Source organism: Antrostomus carolinensis, unplaced genomic scaffold, assembly GCF_000700745.2.
Source record: "Antrostomus carolinensis isolate BGI_N321 unplaced genomic scaffold, ASM70074v2 scaffold7526, whole genome shotgun sequence".
Lineage (NCBI taxonomy): Eukaryota > Metazoa > Chordata > Aves > Caprimulgiformes > Caprimulgidae > Antrostomus > Antrostomus carolinensis.
In genome coordinates this window covers 47036-67602 of record NW_010323858.1, presented here as the reverse complement: position 1 = coordinate 67602, position 20567 = coordinate 47036, and the positions used below count along the sequence as shown (strand labels likewise).

Here is a 20567-nt window from a genome sequence, read left to right as displayed (position 1 = left end):
CTGGGAACCACCGAGAAGAGCCTGGCCCCATCCATTTGGCCCCCACATTTCAGATATTGATAGACATTGATCAGATCCCCTCTCAGGCTGCTCTTCTCCTCATACGGGAGATGCTCCAGGCCCCTCATCATCTTTGTGACCCTCCACTGGACCAGTTCTTCTGGACCAAATCTGATGAGTTCTGCCCTCCAACAACTTTCCTCCTCTGTGTCCTCGCACCCCCTTTCTTTACCTCTGTGTCCATTTTGGGGGACGAGAGTATGTTTATTTCTGTTAGGGAGAAAGCCAGTGGGAAGAATAACCCTGAGGGGATGCGAAGGGAGGAGAGGGAACAAAGCCAGCAGCTGCCCTGCTTACGCGGTTACCAGCCTCTAACTGCTTCTGGACTTGGGAACTTCCTCAACTCAAAGTAGCTTTTGGTTTCTGTCAACAGATTACTCCTCTGTGAACAGCCCCTTGGGTCCATGTAAGGTTCTAGCATTCAAAGACTGCAGGTTTCCATTTGCTGTTTATTACTATTGGATTTCGTGGATCATGGGGTCTATGGAGAGTTGTTCTCCTGGTAGAAGATCTGGTTTGTGTCCATGACTGGGGTAGTATTCGGAGGGTTGTGGTGTGTGAGTTCTGTTGGTTCCTTTCTACTCCAGGTGCTTCTGTTTTTTGATGTTACAAATGTGGGATCAGTCTGTTAGCTAGAGTCCTATTTAGTTAAGGTTTTTAGAACGGTCCTGGAGGAGCAACTGTGCAGTTTCTGCTTTCTTGGAATGATTTGTGTCTAGTAGCTGTCTGCTATTCTGTAGTGTCCTAACCATTTTTCATTTATAATGTGCATTTTTCTGCTGCAGTAGAATACATTAGTGCTTAAACATGTTCCAGCATCACTGAGAATAATGATATCCCCAAAGGTTGAAGACGGTGTGGTTGGGTTTCCTCAAGGTGTGATTTTTTTTTTTATCTAAAGAGCCATTGTATCTTAACAACATGTGCATGTGAGTGGCAGTAAGCAAAAGCTTGTTGTAAAATTAGGGAAATAACTGATTGAAAAGGAGAATTTATGTGATACATATTCTGGATTTGGTTTTTAAGTCATACTGCTCTTAGAATCCAAGCAATGAAAGCCCGATCTTTGTGCCTCTCCCTGCAGTATCTGCACTGCTATCAGGAAAATACAGTAATAAGAAAAATCAGAGTACTGCTGTAACAAAAATTGCTAAGGTACTGCGGTGTGTATGTACAGAGACTGTAAAATATCTTTCAAGTTAGTCATGATTAAATAATGTAAATTTATTGATTAGTTATGCCAGCAGTGTATTTAGTCCCACCTAGCTCTCTTCCATGGTGTAACGTTTCATATACAATAGAGAAGGATAAATTAAAATTAATTCAAAATTCAAAGGTTTACTAAGAAGTCAATGAATCAAACACTGATTGTGTCATAGTCAGAGGGGAAATAGGGAATTGTAGGTGGACGACTTAACCCTGAAGGGGAAGGAGGTAATTTTTGTTTGTTCTCTTGCACCCCCTCACAAGCATTCAAGCTGGGATACTTACACAAATTCTAAATTACAACCTTGACAACGTAGCTAGTAAAAAACTCTAACAAGAACGCCAGTGTTTTCTGATTGTAGTTAGCTGCACTACTGTGCTACTTCCTTGGCTTTTGCTTATGTTCAAAGGAAAAATGGCCTATCACAGCAAGTTTCTCTGGGTGTTCTTGAACGATTTATGAAACAAACTCACTTGTACTGTGTTTAATAATAAACATAATTAACATAATAACATACCCAATGTTAAAGTTGTGTTTAAAAACAGCTATTGCGAAAGTTAAATTTCTGAAAGAAAATCCTTAGCCTCTTGATTTCCACTGAAAGTGAGTGGGAACTCAGTAATTTAGGTATCTAAAATATTTAGTCTTTTCATTTTACATATATACTTAGACTGTACTTTTTTTTTTTTAAGAACAGTGTGTTGCAGCTAGTTTGCTAAAACATTGAAGCTGCTTTACTAGATCCCAGGATTTTAAACCAATAGTTAAATTCCTATAATAGTTGCAAAGGACTTCAAAAAAAGAATCTAAAGTTACAGTTACTTAGTTTTTAATTTCCATCGTGACTTGTAAAGTCATTACCCATTACTGTGAGTTTAATTTGAACAGAGAAGAACTTTTGGAAGGTGGTAGTTTCAGTAGTTGGTTTCAGGGGAATAAGAGAGTAAATTTTACAGTTATGAAATGTTAAGAAAAGTCTGATTCTAGCATAGCATCCTTCAAGGTAATTTATCATACATAGCCCTCGTGTAGTTCTTGTGAGGGGAAAAAAGTATGGCTAGAAAAAACCCCCCAAATAATCTTAAATACATACCTCTTTGGAAATAGAGAAACAGACTTTAACATTCAGCGATGTTTGTTTTTCTTAGCTTCCATGAATGCCTCTAAAAAAAAAAAGAGAATGGTAGTTAACTTGACAAAAATATTTTTACTTTTCTCAAAGGGTTAGATTTTTTTTTTCCTTCTGACACAGTGTGGAAGTTCCTTGTATGCAGTTAACGCTGCCTGTTGTGGAATGTGGTATGAGAACAGTTGTTAAAAATTGAAGGCAACATTTGAATGACAACAGAATGAACAAGAAGTGCAGATTGTGCACTTCTCTAAAGTGTTTCCTTACTCTAAGAAAATAAACCTGGTATGAGGGATTCATGTTTGAAAACATATTAGTTCTCCTTTGTCTTTTCTGCTCGTTGTACTTTGGGCTCCAGTACTTCAGCCGTGCTGTTTGTTGCACATGGACTTGTCTAAAAAAATGTTCTGCCATTCTCTTTTTCTCTTTCCATCAGTTTTGTTTTGCTATTTTTTTTTATCTTTGAACATACCAATTGAATTTCAACAGTAGTTCATGTAAATTATTGAGCAATACCCTAATTTGGATATTAAAAAAAGCTGTAGTTAGTTGTTATAGTTGTTAACCTTTGTTTTTCAGCTCTGTCGTCTGACTAGGAAAAACCTAGCACTTTCCACATGTATTTCTGCTGTATGTGAGTCATTACTGTGAGCAATGTTTTTCTGTTTTGAAAACATATTCTTGATTTAGCTGAAGTTGCATTTCCTGCACCAGCAAGAAATTTCTGTTTTGAGTGTATTTCCCTGTTTTGATGTGCCACTTAGTATGTTGTGAACAAATAGCTTGTTTTTTCCTTAGATAAAAAAAATCACTGTTACTATCAAATTGCACATAGCTGGACCTCTCAGTTTTAAAACAGAAAAATAAAGCTTAAACTGGCATCTGTGAGTGTACCTTATAGTGATCCACCTTTTAATTGCGTGTAAGGAGTAACCCAACTAAATACCTCCTTTAATTAGTTCAGTAAACAACATTTTCAGATGATCTTGACTTTCAGGATATCACAGTGATCCTGAAATAAAATACCTTTTCAGCTGTAAAAGTACTTTTTTCCTCACAGGACAGTTGGTTTTGCCTGTAACGATGAAATCTGAAAAGTACTTTGTTGAAAATGAGGTTTTTCTTCCCCCTTGCTATCTCTATCTCAATAAAATAAAATCTCACTTACTTGTGTATTTAACTTTTTCTAGTGGTTATCTGGATTCTGCAGTGGAGGATGCACATTAAGACGAGTTGTACTCAATAGCTGCTGGAAAATACGTTTTCCTGTGTTAAATCCTTGTATTTCAATGCAACTCTCTGCATTTTATTCTGGTATATCACATAACGGATGACAATTTTTTATTTTTAGCAGGTGACTGCTGCCCAGAGAATGCCTTGCAGGTTGTAGCCACATCTGGCCACAATGTGGATTTGCCCATTGGCAATCAGCCGGTCCCTGAGGACACTTACAGAATGAACTTGGCTAAAGGAGTCTCAATGTCGCTGCCATCTTCACCTCTGCTGCCACGCCAGTCCTATTTGATGCAGTCAAGGTCCAACAAAAAGTCTCCAGGTAAAATGAAACTGATGAGCAACGAAAATCTTCATAGCACTTTAACTCGGGGTTTGATACGCTTTGTATACGAGTAACACAGTAAAATCATGTTACTCTTGCAATAAGAACAAGAGCAGTGAATGCTGCGTTGCCAGGGAAAAAAAAAAGGTAATTATTGATTTAATAGAATATATTACTTCATATAGAAAAGAACTATTCTAATTGGTATCAGAAATACCTAAACTGAAATGGCTGAATATGTTTAAAACTGTTTATTTATGATTAGTAGATCAGTTAGGTACAAGACAACTGTAAAAACCTTTGTTTATGTTTATGTTAGAGATTGCATAAGAGTGAATGTTATTTGTGGCTTTTACCGTTCATTTATTTTACTTGTATCTATATACATAAATGTATTAATAGACAAATGCTGCTGAAGTTGTGACAAGAAACTTGTTAATTTTCAGTGGTTGTGTCCTTAGTAATGGATACATACTTATGTGTGAGCCTCGCTAAATAAGGTGCTCCATCTGGTTCCCTTTTTATCAGCATTCTGTACATATAAATCATTCCAGCACGCTAGCATCACTTGGGTTCATTCAGGTCAAAGCTTGAGCGTCAAGTGAAATTGTCCATGTTCCTGTTACTTGTGGAGACACTCAGCAGTTGTGAGGTTCTTTTTTGTGAAGTTTATAAGGTCTAGGAACAAAGAGTGTCAAAAGTTGTGTTTTCTCAGCACTGAGAAATGTGTTGCCTAATGATCCATTTTACATAAAATTAAAGAAAAAATATTGCTCAAAGGATTACCACAGGATAATAGATATAATTTGTAAAAAAAATATTGTTGGTTTAAGTTGCCTATCAATATTTATTTTTTTCCTTTCAAAATTTAAAAATAAAAACTCACTTCATGGTTAGATAATTTTGGGTTGGTTTTGACAGTTCACCTAAAAATTTTGAGGCACAGAATGGTATTTTGTTGTTTTGTCTCTTACAACAAGTGATTTGCATGCTAAACAACTTTAAAAGATAGGGTGAAGTCCTTGTAATAGAGAAGGAAATGAGATTTTTGCTGAAGGCCTAAGTGAAGGTCAGGACCTAACTCTGTTTTGTTACTGTGGGAAAACTTAGCTGCATTCTGGGTACTTTTGAAATAGCATCTTACCAACCTCCCTACTCCATGATTTAGTTTAGTGACATACATTTTTATAAGCAGAGCATGGGCTGAAAAGCCATATTCACGATGCTTTCACAGTCATTCCACGGTGATATGTAGCCAAAGAAAAGGATTTCTTAGGATTATGAAGTGCTGTGAATGCATTGGCATTTATGCGTCATCATTTCGCACAAATACCTAACCAGGGGATAGGGTGCTGATGGAAACGTTCTGTGCTGTTCCTTCGACTTTCAACTATGGTAGATGATTGAATAGAAATTATCTGCCTAGCGTCTGGGGCAGGAGTAGTAAAAAAAGAGAGTTATGTGCTGGTTTCAAAGCACTCTGCACTTTAGTGGCCTACAAATAGGGAGTTAAAGATTTTTCAGGATATGGTGGATGAAAGAAGGCAGGTTTGCATGGAAAGTTAAAGTAGCATTCTAAGTTAAGATGTAGTGATGAAGTTATCTAACCAGTAGTAGAACAAAATTCTAATTTCAGTCCTCAGTTTACAGATGATAATCAAGCTACTAGAAATGTATTTTTCAATGTAAATTATTTGAAACTGTAGTAGAGCAGAGGAGGAGATTGTCCCTTGACATGGGATCATTTGTTCTACCTTTGTTTCTGTTCTGTGGTTCTGTCTGTATAACTCGGGCATGTTGATCGTCTTACCTATAACTTATTGCATAACTTATTTCCTTGAAACAAAATTCTATTTAGTGTCTACTAGACTGAAGCTATATTTTGTAGGTATACTCAATGGTAATGATTAAAGAGTATATTCACTAAATGCTACTCAGAGTAGCAGTTAATGAAGAGTTTTCATAACTTTTTATTGAGTCTGAATAGTTTCAGTTAAAAATTTTTGATAGTAAATTAAAAGCAGTCAGGTTTTCCTGACAGTGTGTTTCAGAGTTTTAAATTAAAAAATAAAAGCTGTACTTAACCAATAGTTATTTGCACTGATGTAGGTGAAAACATCTGTATTTGAGGGCTTCGTACTCAGTACATTCCCACTTTTCTAGCACATTTATCTGTACTCTAGCTTATATTTATGTAGTCCTGCATCTATATTTGCTGATTTTAAAATACCTACTTAATTATGCCTATGTGATTGGTGAATAAAAGATTGGTGAATTTCCTGGTTAAATATTTTTTTTAAAATGCATGGGGGAACATTCTGCAGTAAGAAATGCACTGTAAAATGTTTTACATTTTTCTGTAACTAGTATTGACATTCAAGCTCTTACACAGAATTAAGACTCTAGCTGTTGATGTCTGGAAGAGAAAAAACTTCAATGTCAGTTAATTAAGTGACATGTTGTATTACGGCTTTTCTTTTTGTTGCCCTTTCTGCATATTTCCAAGTGGTTGTTAATCTGTGGCTTCAGAGGGGTATTTTTTGTTTTATTTTTCTAATTTCATCTCTCTTTGGCTTCACTACTGCCTGAGTAGCAAGTACTTCTGTCCATTGCCATTCCTTTAAAATGTGTCAGCGTTTTGAGTAGGACTTGAGCAAACTTTTTCCTTCTGTATTTGCTTCATCCACTCGCGATCTGGTTATCCATCACATAAAACTGTTCAAAAACTAGCATTTTAGTTCCATCAAAAGTGATTTAGTTAATGATGGAAGTACATTTATACTTAATTTCCTATCTTTTTAGAAAGTTGCACACTCATAGATAAATGGTGCTTGAAAGAAAGCAAATTCTTTGACTGTATCTTGTTAACTAAAAAGTATTACAAACGTTTTGAACATCTTAGTAAATCTGAGTCATTTGCTATATCATTAGCAGTAGCACCATACGAAAAACAGCAACAACAACAACAACAAGCAAAATATAAGGCCAGTTTGTAAATTTGCATTCAAGCAATGTATAAATCCAAACAGATAATTTAAAATAATGGAAAAGTACTTTCCCCCCCACCCCCTCTTCCTGTCAAGTGTATTCTTACTCATGAACATGTGCTATTTTTGAAGGTTGTTTTACCTTCTGTGTTGCTTCAGGGTTTTTTTGAGTTTATCTGATTATTTTTTTTTTTAATTACAAATGCAGTGGTAGGAAAAGGATGTTATGCTTGAAAATGTTTTCCCTATGAATGTTGTATACCTCTTTGTAGTTTTCTACTCCAGATGACTCAGGCCATAGCATGCTTTTGCCAGTATGGATTGGCCACAGAAGCTCTGGGGGAATGAGGTGGTTTTGTTCTGTCCCTTTAGACTGCAAGGATTTTGTTCCATCGTAGGCATATTTGTGTCATGAATAATGCAATTATCAGTCCTCGGGTTTGGACTCGTCTCACTGAGGAAAGCACTTAGATCCTTTCATGTGTAGCAAGTTAAAAGGTATCTGTTCAGAACAGATGTGGAAATTGCTGGTCTGTCGACCCCCTGGACCAACACAGGACTTCTTGGTTTTGGTGTCTCTTTGAAACTGCTGTCCTGATCTCTGGTGTCCCACTTTTCATTTCCTTTCTCTCGTCTGCTACCCCTCTAGGTAGGGGTTCAGGCTTGAGACTGAACGGATCAGTCCTCACGTGCTGGGCGAACACGTGTTAGGACTGTTAGCTATTTTATTGTTCCTATCACAGTGGATAGGCACAGTGACAAATGTGCACTGCTGAGAGGAGCATCTCTGCTGCAGTGCACGTGCTTTTTGCCCGTCTGTCTGCAAGTAGGTCAGCCATCAGAACCTCATAACACATGGGAAGACAAAACCATGGGAGAGCAAGCTGAGCTTCTTCACTGGAACACGGAAAGCTGCACAACCCTGTTTGCACAATCTCCTGTGAGTGACACTGTGTTTTAATTATTTGCATAGGAGGTGGGAGAGCTTTTTCTTTGTGAGAAGATCTTGGAAGAGTACCAGTGTTTCTGGCCCCCGTTCAGTCCTCAGCTCTTAACTATAAAAGGAGGGAGAGAGAAACTATATCTTAAATTACGAAGGAGCCTAACATTATTGGCAGAACTAAAGCAACAAGCTCGTTTGGAGTCAAAAGCTTTCTTAATGAAATAGTTCATTGAGGAAGAGGTGAATAGAAGAGCAGAAACAAAAAGAACACGGAGAAAGTTGTCAGCAGGACAACTCTGGGAAGGGGAGCAGTAAATGAAAAACTGTCACAGTAAGTTGAGCTGCTTCTACTATAAAGCTAGAATGAGCATTGCTTGGATTAGTAATCTTACAAGTATGCAACTAAACCAGTATTCATGTTCTTAAAGGGGTAATAGTTGATTGTACTCTGATTTAAGAGGGTCAGCCAAAAGAAGGAAAATACTGATTTATAAAGGAGGTCCCAAAAATTTGGTTGTTGGAGTTTAAGGTGTGAATGACTGATACTGCTGATGCCCTTGAAGTAAATGTTTACTGACTTAAATTATGGATACCATCACACTTAAACAGAGAAAGGAAGCAGCTTTCCTTTTAAAGACATCAAGGAATGCTGAAGATGACTGACAGAAGAATCTTCCATAAATGTGCAATAGAACTTTCAGTTAGTTTTTAAATTAAACTTTAATTAAAACTTTTAATTATTAAACAAATTAATCAGCATACCTGATACCTCAGATGAGACTACGTAAGAGAACTGGTTTCACCTAAGGCTTCGGTTTTGCCCACCGATCTTGAGAACGTTGAGAAGCAGTTCCTCTTGCATGCAGTAAGCTATCCAAGTGCAAGGTCCTGCCCCTGGGTCAGGGCAGTCCCCAGTATCAGTACAGATACAGATTCTTTTAACGCTGATGGGAGGGAAAGCCAGTTCAGAGGATTAGGAAGGAGATGCACAAGTTACAATAAGCTTGTGGAAAATCAGCTCTTCTGCAGTCAAAAAAACATTACAAATTACTAGGAAAGCAAGAGATCATTTTTTTAAAAAGTATTGTTATGGAATTGTATAAGTCTGTAGTTTGTCTGCCTCAGGAAGGTACTGGTGTAACTCTAGCAATACCAATGATCTACAGTAGAGTTAGGAAAGAGCTAGAGAAGGGCTGCAGGAATGGCTTTTAGATGTGGAATGTGGAATAGCTCTGAAGGAGAAATTATTTAAATAGATTTGGCTGGTATTTTTCTGCCTGGAAGAAAGACAGTTGTTGGGAAGAGGAGACAATATGATTACTAATTCATGCAACGCTGGGTTAACGTATGGATGGTGCGCATTGTTAAAGCAAAGCCAGGATAAATTCTTGGAAGGAAAATCCATCTAGAACTCTAGATGAACCTTTTATCAGACCTGATTCAGCCGTCTTACACTTCTGTAAAAGATCTACCGTTGTGCAGATACAGTTCACGTTTAAATGGATTTGTTTTCATCCATGGATTAGTTCATGTGTCCTGTTGTAGATTAGTGCATGGAAATAAACCTACCCTGAATTTTCCTCGTTACTGCGATGTTGTGTATCAGATTTACAAGTACTGTCACTTCCACATTAGTTTGTGAGGAAGAAAGTTCAATAAAGGGTCTCTCCACAGGTTGAAGTGTGAGTGTAAAAAAAAAAATAAAAATCCCGAAGATATTTCTGTTCTGATCTGTTTTACATGACTGCTACATGTTGTTCCGTTTCTTCAGAATGGTTGCATTTTGTTGTTCAACTTGGACACATGTAATTATTCTTCTGCTTATAGGTGACGGATTTGGCCTATTGTCTCCTTAAAGAATGTACTTTTTGTTTCAAAGGAGTGTATTTTTAGCTGCTTTCACCAGGGCCAATGCCCCTTATTTTTGTTACGAAATAGCATTGAAAGAGCACCCTCTGGTGATATTTGACAACTAAGCTAACTTTTATTTTTAAAAAATTGTGTATAAACATATGTTCATATATGACTTACGTTCCCTGACTGGGTTTCTAGGAACTTCTAGCTAATATTTAGGTTCTTCTGGATAAAACATTGGAACCACCTCCCACACTTCAAAATCACTAACACTTGGAAAGTTTCGGATGGCTTTGTTACACACATTACAAGAAGTTGAGATTGTCTTAATGAACATTTAGGACAAAAATTTGGCTTGGAGTTTTCAGTACCACTGGTAGTGATGTTTCCATTCCCTATGGAAAGGGGAATGTCTTAGCTTTCCAGAGTGTAACTTTGCAAGTTTCCCCTGTTCATGCTTTTTCAAAACTCTTGAAAATGCCTTTATTGATACAAAATAGTGTTGACATATTTTTCAGGATGTGGATGGTGGAGTTTCAGTTCTACAAGATATTCTGCATCAGCATAGCAGTCTACCTGCCACTAGTAACAGTTGCTGAATTAAGATCAGAATTTCATGCCATGTTTGTAGTGCAAATGTTTGTTGATTCGATAGTACCAGTATACTTTTTCTGGTAAACCTTTAGAGAGCAGCATCGTTCTCCTTCTCATAGATAACTTGTGTAATTAACATGTCCTGTGGTTCCTATTAAACCGTATTTAGCAAAGAACAGGATCATAAACAGCCTGAAACCAAAGCATGAAGCTAGAAGTGAGAGTAGAGAGAGAAGCGGTTTAATTTTTGAAAAGTGAGCGTGTGTGTGAACACACAATTCCTAATACTGAAGGTGATGTGTTTGAACTTAGTGTGAACATGAACTGGGAATGCTGCTGTTTAATGAAACCAGAAACCATCAGTAACCACTAATGTTTTCTTTTGGTTTTTGAACTCATCTTCACCCTTCCTTGTGATCAGGGCACGTGTCAGCATTTGGAGAAAGTACGCTGTAATATAAAGCTTCTTGGAATGAATTATTTAGTGTGTTGATGTTGCAAGCTATCTGCCTGTAGTCTTTTTCTCCTAGCTTCAAAGATGCTGATAACAAAATTATCTTCCTGTTAGAATGGAAAGTAAAAGCTCTGAACTGAGGAGGCCCATTGAAAGTTGTCTGAGTGTCAACATGAAAAAGTCACTTTACATATACAGGGAACTTCAAGTTTATCACAGCAAGCAGATTGGTTTTGTTTTCCAGCAGGCTTTGCATTCCAAAAAGCCCCAAAAGAGTGTTTCTTTGTAATAAGAGTGGAAGTGCAGCAGCTCACTCATCTTTACAGTAACAGCTGTGTATGTAAGAGATAATTCCTCTACTTTTTTTGCATTGTGGAAGATAGACACTGTACATAGGAAACTTGTGGTCCATCTGGAAAAAATTAGATACACTGAGCTCATTCCCATTGCAGGTCCGATCAGGAAGCCCAAGTATGTGGAAAGTCCTCGAGTGCCAGGTGAGGCAGCTCCACCACTGAGAAAAGGATCGGAGCAAGGAGAACCTAGTCAAAATGGTAAGAGTCTGTTCAGGGGTATGTTATTTGGTGGAACAGCTGTTCATTTCAGAGCGATACAAAGGAGCCTGCATAATAAGGAAATCTGATTCTTTGTTTGTAAGAATGTTTTGCAGATTTAACATGCTTTTGGTAAGAAGGAGATGCTTGCTGTTGTACTTACCTGATCTTTCTTCACTCTTCCTTGGAGGTACTCCTCCTATCAAGTAGGAACTTTTTGTTGCATGAAGTCTCCAAATTTTAGACTGATAAAACTGTTTGGATATCCTTGCTGTCTTCCAGTTGTGCGAGGACGACGTCTAGAAACTTGGTGGCTTGCCCAGATGGCCCTGATTGGGAAGCAGCTGTATAGATGCTCCTGCTTTTTTTCCCTCTTTGCAGAGTCAGGATGTAGCTACTGCAGTGCTGTTTTTTTCCTGCTGTGAGCTATTGCTCAGAGTGGCTAGATGATGCTCCTTAATTAATGGACTATTTATACCTGAGGGTGGGACAGGCCTACATGTTACTCTTTTTTTAATAGACAAAAGAATTAAATATTGTAAAGATGTTTCTTCTAGGGAAGAGCATTACAGGTTGGTAGGTGATGCCAAGCTGTTGTCATCTAAGAAAGAAGATGGCAGAAGATGCTAATTTGGGGGAGATTATATTAGCAGATCTGTGACTGGCTGGTTTTGTTGGAGGTTGCCTTGTTTTGAACTTTGTCTCATTATATCTGTTGGACACCAGAAGACATTTTAAACCAGTGTATAGATAAAATTAAATATGTTTGCAACCCAAAAAGCTGGGAGATTTAGAACTGGTGTCACATTGTTTGCATAGCAAACACAATAAATACATATGCTATTAGTTGTAGGGTCACCTGTGAAATGACAAAACATTTATATTATTAACCTTTGCTTTTCACATTTTTAACATTACAGAATACTGTATAAAAATTACTGGAACAGAATTTCAGTCTGCCACTGAGCTTTGATAATGTTGAGTTTAATGCTGCTGTTAGGAGAATAAGCATGTCGATCATCAGTCCAGAGATGAACTGGTTGCCTTAACCATTTCTGTTTTGACTGGCAGGGTGGATTGTTTTTTTCCTCCCCTAGATTTGTGCAGATATGCAGAGGATCCAAGACCCACCAACAATTTAAAGTCTAATGGACAAAAAGTTTTAATGGTGTTAGCTTCTCTGATAGATACGTTGCTGACAGAAGAACTGGTGTTTACATTTGATTGTCCTTTTTCTACCTCTTGTAACAGTTTTCAAATACAAGACTCTAATCTTCACCAACTTTTTTCCCCCCCACTCCAAAGCAAAGCCTGATACAGACTCAAGCTGTTCTCCTGCAGCACAAGAACTGATGACCAGATTGGGTTTTTTACTGGGAGAAGGGATCCCATCTTCTGCTCATATAGAAGAGAAAAATGAAGTCATGGTAGGATAATGGAAAATAATATAATTAATGTTGTATAGTGATGTTATTTCCTCTATTTGATAGTTACGGTTACTTGATACTTACCAAAATACAATCCATTTTAATAGACATACGGTAACAGAATTGTAAATTAATTATAACAAATGTTTGTTTTGAAATGTGAGTTGATCTTGCATTCTTTAAAAAAAAATAAAAATCATCATTTCTGGAAGTTAAATCTAATCTACTATGAATTTGAATAGTTTCTAGGGTTCTCTGCCTTATTTTAATATTTAGGAGGAGCTTTTTTTTCCTTCTATCCTCAATGATTTATGAGGATGGAAAATGTCAGTGGTTTGTTAAAACAGGAGCATGCTTTTGGGGGAACTGCAGTTCTAGTGTTTTTAACACAAAGAATAGATACTGGGGCTGGAGGTGGGGGGTATCCAGTAAAATGTTTAATAGAGAAGAAATCTGCCTTACTTCAGCTCTTCTGCTGAACTGTGAAAATCCCTTTTTTCTTCAGAAGTCACTTTTTAAGAGTAATCTGAAAACATGTCATTAAGGTTCCCAATCAAGATAAAGCTTATACTCTGTGGAGTTTTTGCTTGAAAAATAGTTTCTATGCTTTATTCTTACTCTACTTCACCTTGATGTTTCTGATTTTCAGCACAGTAGTGTACTGCCTCCTGTGCAATAACTGTTCAATATTTTTCTTCACATTGCAGTGTACAGTAGCCAGTCAAGGAGTGAGTCCGTGTTCCACCCTCACAAGCAGCACTACATCACCTAGCACTGATAGTCCCTGCTCAACTCTCAATAGCTGCGTTGGCAAAACAGCAGCTAACAAAGGTAGTCCCTGCGGAACCATCAGCAGCCCGAGCTCCACCCTGGAGAGCAAGGACAGCGGAATTATAGGTAAGCATCTTAATTGGTAACACAGTTAGTAGAAATTAATCTTCTCTTAACAGTACAAGTCTGAATAGCTGCTTCATGTCATTGTGATCGATTTTTATGCTGTCCATGGATCCTGTTTCAAATCCTCTGTACTTGAAAGACTGAAGTCATATTCTTTGGCTATAATGGTTGCTGTTGTTAGGTTTACATTTCTTGTTTGTTTTCCTGGTGCAGTTCTAATTTCTCCATGTTTTCCTTTAAAATCATTACTTTCTTCTGTTTTGCTCCATTTCTTACTTTCTTCTGCCTTTTTCCTTTTCCATTATATATGTCTCTACAATGCATTTCATAATGGTGAAGCACAGCATAGCTTGTAGCTGGCTTAATTTCTAGCTGAGGAAAAAAATAATTGATGCTGCTTCTTATGAGAATAACCTAAATCAAAGTGTTTAAAAACAGTGCAAACTTTAGAGTAATTGGCACGAAGATGAAGCTAAAATGGGACGTCATGGAAGAGGTGAAATTGTGTGATCCTTCACTGAACAGATGACTGAACTGAGGCTATATATGCATCTCCTTTGGGGAGTCAGTTATCTTTAGAGAGGCAGCTACCATCACAGACGAACTGTTACATAGCTTCTTTTACCAACTAGCTGAATATTTCGGTAAGTCTGTTCAGAACTAAAGAAAATATCTAAATTCTTTGCTGCCTCGTTTGTGCCACCTTCCCAATTTCTGCTTCCTTCCCTAATGGGTCTTTGTTTGTACCACTGTCTATCTACCTGTACCTTTGGGCACCAGTATTCATTAGTAATTTCCTTGTTTAAAATGTTTTATAGGGGTTTTGCTTTTTTAATAGACTAGTTTAAATCACTTCTCTGAATGACACAGGTATCTATGAGAGTTGTGCCATTAAAACAAAACAGGCTTCCAAGATGGGGCATAGTTACAAAAATACTTCTACCTTCATAAATGCATCTATGCTTAAGCTTTTCTTAGCTCTGTAAGTGATGTGTAGGCTGACTGTTAGGCACTTCTGCTTCGGCATATTTCTTAAAAATGTGGGGCCTTTATTAAGGCCTCTCTAAGCGGTGAGTCTTTGCGTTTTATAGGAAGAGGAGTCGTGGTGGTTTGGAATACTTGTTTGTTTGGAGATCTAAACCAATGTGTTTGTTCCTTTGTTTAAAGCAGTACCGTACTGAAAAACTTAGTTGACTTTGAAAAAGTTTATGTTTAGGGACTGCATGCTGTTTTGCATGTAGCTTTTGTTTATATCCGTGAGAGTAGCATCAATGTGAATATAAAAATTGGCATTACTAATACACTAAATTGCCTCTCTGGTACATGATATAGGAGGGGGAAAAGGGATCCTGTTTCTCTGTTAATTACATCCTTTCAGCCTTACTGAACTCTTCTAAGCTCTGGTACTGCAGCCCAGGGGAGGGATGCGTGCATGTTTTGTATATGCAGTTTAATGTCACAGAAGATGCATTTCTTACACAGATGCTTTATGAAGTCTTGGAATAAATACATTTACACTATCAGTAACGCGTAGTTCATCCAAGACTACAGGAGCAGCTGCTGGTTTTGGAGTGGAGCGGGTTCCTCCTTTCCTTCCAGAAACGCAGGATAATAGACTGGAGCTCTGTTCTTTAACGTTCTTTAAAACCTGTTCTTGAGTGAGAACTTCCCTTCTCTCAAGTCAACAAATGTAGGTGTTGGTACAAACCTACTACCCATGCTTTGCAAGCTTGAAATATTCTGAGTATGTCTGTGTTCTAAATGAGGTTAGAACTAGCCTCATGTTTGTTTAAAATAATGTACTGGCATGACAACTACATCATCCACTGTATAACCTTGTATGTACTAATATTTTTAAGGAAAGTTCTTTGAACCCAGTCATAAGAGTTGCTTATCTAACTAATGAAAAGGAAGGAGTTTCTAAAATAGGAGAAAGATGAAAATAAGTCCTTTAATGTACAGGAGAAGAGAGGATGGTGGAGTTGTGAAGCGTATGAGTCTGAGAGCAAGAGGGAAAAATACCCTAGAGAAGATAGGAATGTAAGGGGAAACTCCTGTGTAGCTCCTTCAGTCAAGTATATGTGTTTCATAATCATGGGACTGTAGGAAAAATCATCTGCTGCAGTTCAGCAGAGCTATCATTCATGTCTCAAATTCAGGGACAATTTGAACATCCCTTGTCCCTTGGCACCCTATGGCAGTATCCCTTATGTCTATAAAGGCATGAAACCAAGAAGGGAACTAAGAGCCACCTCTCTGATAAATGACCCTTGTTTTTGTTTTTTAAATACAAATGGTTTTGGTTCTTAAATACAAATGTGTCTGTGCATTCAGATTTGTTATTAGTATGTGTCTGTGCATTTTAAATTATGTTTAGCACGTATATGTTTTCTAATGTCTTTGACAGAGTTCATCCAACCATGAAAATAGCTTGCTTTTTCATGCTACTTATGTGGGTTTTCATTGTATTTCTACTTGCACTATGTTTTCTGGGCCAGCAGACTCTGATGGGAGACCTCTCTTTTCTCTCTTTCCTTCTTTTTTGCCTATGGTTCAGGTTTCTTTTAGTTTTCTAATGGTTTACTACTGTAGTTGAATTCTTCTTTGCTTCTGTTGAGTTTGACATAGTAGTAGCAGAGGCAGGTTTTAATCTTCAGCAATGAGCTAAGGAGAAAAGATTTGGCTACTGGCCAAAATGAAAGCTTCACTGGATACTTGCCACTGTTTCAGTATGGAAATGTTGAGCACCAAGGTTTCCTGGTGCTACATTTCACTCCAGGAGGAATCATAGTTTTAAATATTTCATACTTCAGGAGGAGTTGGATTTTTTTTTTTGACAGGACCATAAAAATTAAATAAATTTGTCATATGGAAGGACAGTCTAAGCTGTGTGCAAAGGTTAATGGAATGCCTGAAAAGCTTTTTTCTTCTCTTGCCTCTAAAATGTGTGTCGTATTATTGGTATTTCTTAGAATACGAGCTCTTGAATTTAAGCATCAGATTTGTGACTGTGAGGCTAAGCTGGAGGAATGCAGTTATATGAGTACCTCATCATCCTGCAAGGCTGAAGCTGTGGCACTGGGGAGTGCTCTACGAACCCTTAGCCACTGTATCTGGAATATTTGGAGCACTCCAGACAATGCCGTTAGTGTTGTTTCAGCTTTCATCGAGTGAATCACTACAGCAGTGGAAAACTACTGTTCTGTATTGCAGCATCCAAAAACACCTGTGTGGTCTTTAGTTGTCTTTTAGCTGAGGATCTGTCTAGCTCTATGTTGCATATTTTGCAGTATCTGAAATTTTAATAGCAAAAAAAGCACATCTTCCTGACAGAAAGTTTTACATAGTCTTGAGAAGTTATTTGTAAATGTTTTCTCATTGGTTTATAATGACATCAGAAACAAACAAACAAAAAACCCCCCTTTATTTGAGCCTCTGATTTACTTTATATTGCAGTACACTGAAATACTTTAAAAACCTGAATCTCTGTGTTTAGTATAATCTGGAATTTTGTTCATATATTCTACGGGGTCTGATCAAACGTGCATCTAGCCTTGTACGCGCTCTCTGACAGTGAAATGTATTAAGTACTTAAAAAAGGAGTAGTATATAGCTCAGTTGCTGGAAGCTTTCTGACGAGATTAGTTTGCCAGGTATGTGAGTGGATGCTGATTGCCATCCTAATGTAGCTAAACTATCTATTTCAGGTGAGCTGGATGTCTGAACAACATTGAATTTTTCTCATCTATATTTCACAACATACAAGATGTTTAGTCACAAGGAGGTTTGTGGAAAACCTCCCAACTTTGGAAGAATTCTGCAAGTTTTTTCAAAGAATTGAATCTTGAATTCTTTTTGTAAAATACTAGTCTTAAAAAATGTGAATTATCAAAAAGCTGCATTTGATTTTTTTTTTGTGCTCTAGATGCTGTTTTTACTTCTTAATGAGCTTTTGTTGTCTCCATGCTTACAGAATGGTTTAAAAATTAGCAAGATGCGTTACAGAATTTTATTTTTTAAAGCAGTTGAGACATGTTTTGGTGAAGTAGCAGATTCTTCATGTAAAGTCATAAATGTTTTGGTGATTGGTTTTTGGTTTGTTTTTTTTTGTTGTTTTTTTGTTTTGTATTTTTTGCCCGCAGCATAAATTGCATAGATCTAAAGATACACCTGGATTCTTCAGAACATTTTCTTGCCTCCCTTCTCAGGTGTTTGTCCCACTCTGAGAAGCTGTGTTGTTCTGCCCTTTTAGATAAATATTATCTCTTAAATTTAACAAAAAACTCAGTGAAAAAATACTTGAATATCTGCTGGCCAAAAATGTAATTTGAATATAAAAGTTATAACACATATTAACACGAGTGTGCCATTTTCCTCTGATACGAACTTCAGCTGGGTTTTTTTTCTCTTTTGCAGCAACTATAACAAGCTCATCAGAAAATGATGATCGTAGTGGATCCAGTTTGGAATGGAGCAAGGATGGGAGTCTCAGAGCTGGAAGACATCAAGGGATTAGTCATGATCGAAGAACAGATAATTGTTCACCAGTTGCAGAAGAGGAAGCTGTTGGATCTACTGAGAATTTGCCAAAAGAAGTAGCAACAGGAGAGGGTCCTATTCCTTATGCTCAAAGTTCTGGCTCCTTAGTAATGCCTCGTCCAAACTCTGTTGCAGGTAAAGTCCTGAGGTAGAAAAAAGGACATTCTTAATGATAGGGCATTTCTGTTGAATCTTTCTGTTGAAGTATTTTTAGAGGACAAAAAGCATAGGTTCTAAACTGAATAGATGAGCTTTACCTAAGTTGTTTAGAATTGTCATACAGAGGGCTTTTATCATGCTTTTTGGGGTCAGGACCTTTGGAACACTTTAAAGGTCCATCAGTCATTCTAGGAATGTATCTAGTGTCAGCTAATCGTTGAGGTTGTTGGTTTTGTGTATGCTTGCATTTGAAGATCTGTAAATCTGGCTAACAGTAACACCAATAGCATACTTTGATCTCTTGTTGAGAAAGTGATAGTGGTTGAACTTCATGAGATTCCACTCAGCCTGGTTCTCCAGCCTGTCAAGGTCCATCAGAGTGCCAGCACAATCATCTGGCATATTAGCCGTTCCTCCCAGTTTTGTATTATCTGCAAGCTTGGTGTAGTTGCACTCTGTCCCATCATGTAGGTCATTAATGAAGATGTTAAACAGTATTGGACCCAGTGTTGGCTGCTGGAGTGCACTACTGGTGAGTTGCCTCCATCCAGACTGTGTGCCACTGATCACAGCCCTCTGCCCCCATCCATTCAGTGAATTTTGGGTCCGCCTCACTGTGCACTTACATAGTCTGTACTTCACCAGTTTGTCCATGACAGTGTTATGGGAGACAGCGTCAGAACTCCTACTAAAGTCAGTATAGATCAGTATATAGTCGATATATAGATAACCTCCACAGCTCTCCCCCTTGCCACCAAGATAATCATCTTATAGAATCATAGAATCACAGAATGGTTTGGGTTGGAAAAGAACTTTAAAGATCACCTAGTTCCAACCCCCTTGCTGTGGACAGGGATGTCTTTCACTGGATGAGGTTGCTCAAAGCCCCATCTAGCTTCTATTCAGTTAAGAGCTTCTTGCTTTTCCGTGCAGGCCTCCTGCCATATTTGCTTTATTTCCTACTTGTCAGGATGGTCCTTTCTTGAACTTGCCAGAGGTTATCCTTGAGTGTCAGCCAGCAATTTTGAATCCCTCTTCTCTTCAGGATTATATGCCATGAGATTCTTCCAAGCAGAACTAGGAAGGGATTAAAGTGTGTGCTCCTGAAACCTAGTGTTGTACTCCTGCTTTTTGCTGTGCTGTCTCATATTACGATCCTGAACTCTACCATCTTATGGTCACTACAGCCAAGACTGCCCTCAGCTTTCACATCTATGACAAGTTCTTCCTTGTTTGTATCGGGTCCACCAGAACATCTTTCCATTTTGGCTTCACAGTTGCCTATGTCAGGAAGTTGTTGTCAGTGCACTCCAGAAATCTGGATTGCTTATGCCCTTCCGTGTTGTCCCTCCAACAGATGGAAGATTCTGGATTTGATATCAATTTGAAAACTACTTTTTAAAATGTGAATATTAGTTTAGTTTATTTCTGGTGAAAAGTATATATCCCTGATAGAGTATGTTCAGAATTTTCAGTTCTGCTTTTGTTTAGCTATCATTTTGGTTAAAAAATTGAAAAAAAAAAAAAAAAAGTTGTCCAGAATGCTGTAGTATTTGATACAAAAAGAAATATTTCCTCACAGCTAGTGTACTAGCAGCTAATATCTGAACCTATTCCTAACACTTCTGACCTTGCTGATATGGTTGTTCTCATAGTAAAAAAGGAAACTGTATTAACATGAGAACTGTTTACTGTGTGAGGAAGTTAAGGCAGATGTGAGGGCCATCTGAAGGGGGAAAAATCCAAGTAAATCTTTAGTGAACTTGACTGAAAAGCATTTTGCAAATGTTACAACATGAATGAATTCAACCACTGCCGTTGTCTAGAAAAACTTACCTGAGTGCTACGCTGAGGAAAGCACTGTAATAAATAATAATGTTCTTTGTAACTTATACTGAGAGAAAAATAAGCTCTGATCCTTTAATACTCTAGCAACAAGTTCAACCAAACTGGAAGATCTGAGTTATTTGGATGGACAAAGAAATATTCCTTTACGCACTTCAATTCGCTTACCTTGGCACAACACTGCTGGCGGAAGAGTGCAGCAGGAAAGTAAAGGTACACATATTTACATCTGCATCTGTCTCAGCACAGTCATACATGTCCTCAGTAGTTTTGTAACATGGATGTTCTGTGATATTTGTAAATAACCTCATCCCACAAAGTGTTATTTTAGAGAGCTCCTGACAGATCACTCAACATGTC

General features: G+C 37.7%; 1 protein-coding gene across 1 annotated transcript in view; it reads left to right on the top strand.

Annotated features, from left to right (window-relative positions):
* TANC1 (tetratricopeptide repeat, ankyrin repeat and coiled-coil containing 1) overlaps positions 1–20567 on the top strand; it is a 49428-nt gene that overhangs the window by 2605 nt on the left and 26256 nt on the right. The window contains exons 2-7 of the mRNA XM_010170712.2: positions 3751–3951; positions 11239–11340; positions 12646–12767; positions 13475–13664; positions 18081–18338; positions 20295–20420. Of these exons, the coding sequence (XP_010169014.2) occupies positions 3751–3951; positions 11239–11340; positions 12646–12767; positions 13475–13664; positions 18081–18338; positions 20295–20420 (999 nt within the window). The remainder of the gene's footprint in view (positions 1–3750; positions 3952–11238; positions 11341–12645; positions 12768–13474; positions 13665–18080; positions 18339–20294; positions 20421–20567) is intronic.